This window comes from Arachis ipaensis, chromosome B02 (assembly GCF_000816755.2).
Source record: "Arachis ipaensis cultivar K30076 chromosome B02, Araip1.1, whole genome shotgun sequence".
Classification (NCBI taxonomy): domain Eukaryota; kingdom Viridiplantae; phylum Streptophyta; class Magnoliopsida; order Fabales; family Fabaceae; genus Arachis; species Arachis ipaensis.
In genome coordinates, this window is record NC_029786.2 from 82989920 (window position 1) to 82996843 (window position 6924).

The 6924-nt window shown below is 31.7% G+C and overlaps 1 protein-coding gene across 2 annotated transcripts in view; it reads left to right on the forward strand.

Annotated features, from left to right (window-relative positions):
* Positions 5786-6924, forward strand: part of LOC107625548 (sterol 3-beta-glucosyltransferase UGT80A2) — a 12877-nt gene continuing 11738 nt past the window's right edge. The window contains exon 1 of one of the 2 annotated variants that reach the window (XM_021116057.1): positions 5786-6261. In XM_021116057.1, coding sequence (XP_020971716.1) covers positions 6030-6261 — 232 coding nt within the window. In that variant the 5' untranslated portion in view covers positions 5786-6029. The remainder of the gene's footprint in view (positions 6262-6924) is intronic. The other variant, XM_016328214.2, reaches the window with a different exon arrangement.

Sequence of the window (6924 nt, forward strand, 5' to 3'; positions counted from 1 at the left end):
TTTTAATATAAAATTTTAAAATTTAAAAATATTGTACATGTTCTTTTAAAAAGAATAAATATTCATTTATGATCTTATTAAGATTGAGACGCTGACCGTTATTAATTTAAATAAATTTTATAATCACGAAAGATTATATCCATTTGACATTTCTAACCAAAGATTATTCCTTAAAAAATTTAGTAATGGTATTCAAACTCCTTCTTTCTTTTCAGATATTCTCTTTTTTCTTCTCACATTCTTTACTAAATTAAAATTCTAAGCCACCATCTTTTGTTGTTCCATTTTCATTTCTATCATTATTACTCCCAACATGCCCTTCATTTTCATCACTACTTTTATTGTTATTAGTGTTTTGGAATGAACCAATCCTCAATGAAGCGAAACCAATCAGAACTCTATCACAAAATGTAATTATTCTGCTGAAGTCATTGATAAAAATCGCAAAAGTAAAAGTCCTTGCCTTTAAAACGATGCTTTTGGCTCACATGCTTGAAGTAGAGGAGCATGTATTTAGTCCAAAGACAGTGAAATTGAAGGTGAAGTGATAGATTTGTGTTCCTAACATTAGTGGGGTTATGCATGATGAATAGTAATAGTATGAGTAAATGTTTTTATTTTAGGATAATATTACAGATTGAGAGAGGGAGAGTTAATATTTATAATTTAATTTTGATTTACTGACAATAAAAATATTTTATATAATCCTGCAATTACATTAGTACTTTTAGATAATCATTCATGCGGTTAAAAAAAAATAGTAGTTATTTTTTATGATATAATATTACGTAATTAAATATAGGACAATTTACGCAAATAAAATGAATGAGCAAAACTTTTATGCAAATACAATATTGGCAATTTCCAAATGCAAATGCAACAAACGCAACTATATATAATCCGCTACACCTTGCAGCGGCAGATTACGTTGAGAGCGGGTTACTCATAAACCGCTACACCCTATAGCAATTTATGCTCATATGGTGCGAGACTTATAATCCGCTACACCCTCTAGCGGATTATGAAGAGTGTGAAAAACCGGGTTGGCTTATGTTTAAAAAAATTACACTTTCTAAAACCGGGTTTGTTTTGCATAGAATAAAGGGCATTTTAAGCCATTTTCTATGCAAAATAATTTTAAAAAAATGACTTAAAAAATATTAGTAGTACTATAAAAGTTTGTAACATCTTAGTAATTTAGGTAAATACTGGTTATAACTATATTTTTCTTAATTTTTAAATTATTATTGACTATGTAGAGTATTTCTTTAATGTCCTAAGTCATTAGAACATTACAAATTTTTATAGTACTTCTAACATCTTTTAAGCCATTTTTTAATTATTTTGTATAGAATAAAATATTTTTTTATAGTATAATTTAAATAAATTTATTTTTTTTTCTCAAAAGATAAATTTTATTGGTGCAATAAAATAATAGGCCCATTTTGGACTTACAGCAAAAGAAAAATGGGAATTCCCCAACTAAGCAAACGTGCTAGATATTAACTCCTGATAAAGACATGGAACGTTACTAAAAGGCGTGAAAAGGGTAAAGTGAAAAAGAAAGAATTTTTGGAGGAGGAGCGTGGTTCATCAATTGAGGTGAGTCACTGCTTCCAGAGTTACGGACCTTGTATTAAAAAAATATTCATGAGCTATTAAAAATTGGCAAAAGAGTATGTATGAAATTCGAATTGATAGCTCGTTAATATTTTAAAGAAGTCTCATAATTAAATATTTTGTTAGCTTTTTTTAATGCATGAAATAAAAAATATATTTTTTTAATTTTTAAATTATTACTTTTTTTAATCAATTATTAATTTTTTAATAAAAGAATGGACAGAATTAAATCACAAGTAATTAAAGAATTTTTGGAGGAGGAGCATTGTTCATCAATAGAGGTAAGTCACTGCTTCCAGTATAAAATTCGAATTGATAGCTCATTAATATTTTAAAGAAGTCTCATAATTAAATATTTTGTTAGATTTTTTTAATGCATGAAATAAAATATATATTTTTTTTAATTTTTAAATTATTAATTTTTTTAATCAATTATTAATTTTTTAATAAAATATATAGTTATAACCAGTATTTACCTAAATTACTAAGATATTACAAACTTTTATAGTACTCCTAACATTTTTAAGTCATTTTTTTAAAATTGTTTTGCATAGAAAATGGCTTAAAATAGTTTAAAATGTCCTTTATTCTATGCAAAACAAACCCGGTTTTAGAAAGTGTAATTTTTTTAAACATAAGCCAACCCGGTTTTCATACTCTTCATAATCTACTAGAGAGTGTAGCGGATTATGAGTCTCGCACCATATGAGCATAAACCGCTACAGGGTGTAGCGGTTTATGAGTAACCCACTCTCAACGTAATCGCAATACCCTGTAGCAGATTACGTGCAACTGAGTTCCGCTGCAGGATGTAGCGGATTATATATAGTTGCGTTTGTTGCATTTGTGTTTGAAAATTGTCAATGTTGTATTTGCGTAAAGGTTTTGCTCATTCATTTTATTTGCATAAATTACCCTTAAATATACATGTCAAACTATTTTATACTGATAATACACCAAAAATAGATTATAGAGAAAAATATGTTACTCTTTATTATTGTTGTTATTGTTGTTGTAGAAAAAAACAAAAAGAAAGAATGAGAATTAGTTTGTTCATAGACTAATATTTAGTTAGAAATACCAAACAAATATAATAATCTTTCATGGTTATAAAATTTATTTAAATTAGTCATAATCAATAATATCAGCACTTCAATCTTTCATGATAAAAAATATTTATTTATTCTTTTAAAAAAATATCAAATAAAAGAAACCAAAATATGAATCCAACTCCTATCTTGTATTTTATGTTATTCTTTTCCTCATCTTAATGAAGTAGTTCTGCTTTTATTAAATAATAATAATAATTAATTTATATGTTATTATTGAGACAAGTCTCAAAATGGTCCCTGAAATTGTACTCGAGTCTCATAGTAGTCCTTGAACTTAAAAGTTACCCATATTTGTCCTTGAAGTTGCACTCCGGGACTCAGATTCGTCCTTCCGGCATATTCCGTCCACCTGGCACCACCGGAAAACTGATCTGGGCTCCTCCCTGACACGCTGGCCAAGTAACGGCTAGCTGACGTGGATTAGTAAACTTTTTGTTGGGAATAATACACCATTTCCTCTTGAGAAAATACCTTTCACAGAGAAATAAAATAGACACAATCACAACACAAGAATTTAATGTGGAAACTCTAATTACCGGAGAAAAAACCACGGCCGTTGTCAAATGACAACCAGAGAATATCACTATGTGAAAATTGTTACAACACATAGACTTCTTTCTCTCTAACACCGGCACCCCAGTACACCCACATTCTCTCAAAGCAAATATCTAACTACACCTCACAACACTCTCTAATCAAAGAGTGTGAGGAAAAGAAAAATCAAATACAAGCTTAAAGTGTTTCTGACTGGTGCAAAAGAATTTGGAGAACTTAGCCTCATATTTATAACCTAGGCCACCCACTCCATTTGCTATCCTAAGCAATGTGGGACTAATTCAACCAAATCCTAACAATCTCTACCTTGATTGAAATAGTCACACATCTTCAGCTTCCATAGTCAACACCGACAATTCTTTGCTGCCATTGTCTATACCGACAATCATAGTTCAGAAAACTATCATACTCCACCATGAAAGTATACTCACTTGGAATTAGTCCACTCCAAACATTTCGCCTTGGTACAGATCGAAACCTTGCTGAAAATTCATGGTGCAACTTCCAAATTGGCTTTTCCTGGAAGTTCTTCAGCCATCGACCTAACTCCGCCACACACCTTGCATCTCAATGCCATAGACTAGGCTGCAACTACAAAGCATACTAAGAATAAATCCCACCGAACCGAAGCTCTGATACCACATGTTGGGAATAATACACCATTCCCTCTTGAGAAAATACCTTTCACAGAGCAATAAAATAGACACAATCACAACACAAGAATTTAACGTGGAAACTCCAATTACCGGAGAAAAAACCACGGCCGTTGTCAAATGACAACCAGAGAATATCACTATGTGAAAATTTTTGCAACACATAGACTTCTTTCTCTCTAACACCGGCACCCTAGTACACCCACACTCTCTCAAAGCAAATATCTAACTACACCTCACAACACTCTCTAATCAAAGAGTACAGAGGAAAAGAAAAATCAGATACAAGCTTAAAGTGTTTCTGACTGGTGCAAAAAAATTTGGAGAACTTAGCCTCATATTTATAACCTAGGCCACCCACTCCATTTGCTATCCTAAGCAATGTGGGACTAATTCAACCAAATTCTAACACTTTTATGGTGCAATTTGGTTCCTAAATCAAAATTAAAAAATTTAATCTCCAAATTTAATCATTATTCTCTTTTCTACAGTAATTCCTCTTTTCGCTACAGGCATAGATCTTCATATCCTAAATTCACAAGATTTTTCTTTTTGTTTTTTTTAGTTGAAGTATCTTATAACAATAACAATAACTAGAATCTTCTTAACAATCATTATTTAAACAAGTTTAACCATTTTTATCCCTTTTTTGTCTGTAAAAAAGATAGTGAGATTATAACATAAAAATAGTTATGTGATATATATAATTAAAGAAATAATGCAAAGTTTAGTTTCTAAAATTGTGAACGTTCATAAAAATTTGTTGACTTTTAAAAATAATTAAATTGATTCCTAAATTCATAAATTGTGAATCTCAACTCATCTCTAATGCTAATATAAAATGTTAAAATGTCAGCATGACATTTGCAAATAAAAAGATGATATAATTAATATTTTAATATGATTAAATTAGTGTCTTAAATTAGTTAATTATATTTATTTTACTTAATTAGTTTTTTATTTATTTTAATAGAAATATCATAGGATTTAAAATGGCATAATATAACACTTTATATTAATACTATGTGAATGACAGTTAAATTAGGATGACAGTTAAATTAGGATGATGCATGATTATTTTGAAACATGTAGTATATAATAATAACTATGTAACTTTTTAATTCCGTAAATACAAGAGATAGATTTTTGTAAAATTATATAAAAATATAAAATTAAATTTTGTAAAATATTTTAATTAAACTAGAGTTAAATGAGTACATAAAATGTTAAATACAAAGACATAGTATGTGACTTTTAATTAACAAAATATAAGCGTGTTTTTAATGAAGTTATAATTTGTAGTCTCTTTCACATCTATATAGAGAAGAGAAGAGAAGAAAGAAAAGAGAGGAGTTACTACTATAGAGAAGAGAATAATAATTAAATTTGGAGATTAAAATTTTTAATTTTGATTTAGGGACTAAATTGCACTATAAAAATTTACTAATCCACGTCAGCTAGCCATTACCTGACCAGCGTGTCACGAAAGAGTCCAAATCAGCTTTCTGATAATGTCAGGTGGACGAAATGTACCGAAAGGACGAATTTGAATCCTAGAGAGCAATCTCAGAGACGAATATGAGGCTCGACAGTGACCATTTTGAGACTTATTTCGTTATTATTTTTGAAAAAATCGTGTGGTCCTGATATTTCGTAATTGGTTCTACTGACATTCCGTTTTCCATGGCACGACGATAACACCTACAACTCGTCCCCGTGTCCAAGTGTCCACGTGTCCCGTCCCGCGTCAAACCAAATCAAGCCCGGTTCAATCGAACGGTGCAACTCATTTTGTTTTTCTTTTTTTCGATGCATATGGTGTGATATGATATTTATTGTACCATTTTTCCGTTTCATACAATAAACAGCCCCACTGTCGCTTTTTTAATATATTGCATCGCATTTCGACATCTTCTGTTTTCGCCCTCACTCCCTATTCCTCTCTCTCTTTCTCTCTCTATTCAATTCTCTTCAATTTCAATTCAATTTCAATTTCAGTTGAATTTCAACTTCTTTATCTCTCTCTTGAAACTGTGCGGCTGATCTAGCTCACCGCCGGTGGAACATCTCGTCGGACTCGGCGGGGGCAATGGCGGACTTGACGGAGAATCGCCGGCGGCGCTCGTCTTCTAGTTCGTCCAGCTCGAGCGATCTCTCCGTCAGAATGGACCACGAAATTGGCGCGGAAAACGGAAACGGAAACGGCAACGGCAACGGCAGCGGAAGCGCCAGCAAGGAAGTTGCGGACCGTGGAAATGTTACTAATGGAGGTTCTTCCAATGGTAACGGTAACGCTAGCAGTAGCAGTTCTTCAGCTTCAGGTTTGTACTGTTCTCTCTCTATTGAGATCAATTGATTGATTGGTCGAATCTTCTTCTTCTGTTCTTGCTTTTCTTGCACGTTTAGTAATCCTTAATCGAAATTAAGAGAAGTTGAATACTGAACAAAAATTTTGAAATAACAAATCTGAAAAATGCGAAAGTTGAGTTGTGGAATTTAAATTTTACTAAAGTAGTAATCGCAAGATTTATTGTTGTCTGTGCGCTTAAACTGTTTACTTTAATTTAGATTTTGTTGTCTGGAAATATGAGAACGAGACAATGAATCCATGGAAATTCGAGTTTCGCTAGTAGTGTAAATTTGAACACATAAAAGTTGCGTACATAGCGTGTAAGTTAAGCAATTAGTAGATGCGATGATTTTGACATGATTTGGCCAATTTTTTAGAGGGTTTAGTTTAGTGTAATGGGATGGATAATCAAAATTATGCTATTCTCAATGGCGTGAATGTAAGTTTGTATTCATTTTATAAAATGATTCTTTCGTAGTGGCAAGTTATTGACTTACTCAGGAGTCTGGGGTCTTTTGACTATGACCTGAGCTAGAAAAAGCAAGAAGTAGATTAATGAGTGACTTAATGACATTTACAATGCGGGTGCGTGTGGTGCGTGTTGATGTTGTCCCCCTCCGGGGCTGCCCCCCCC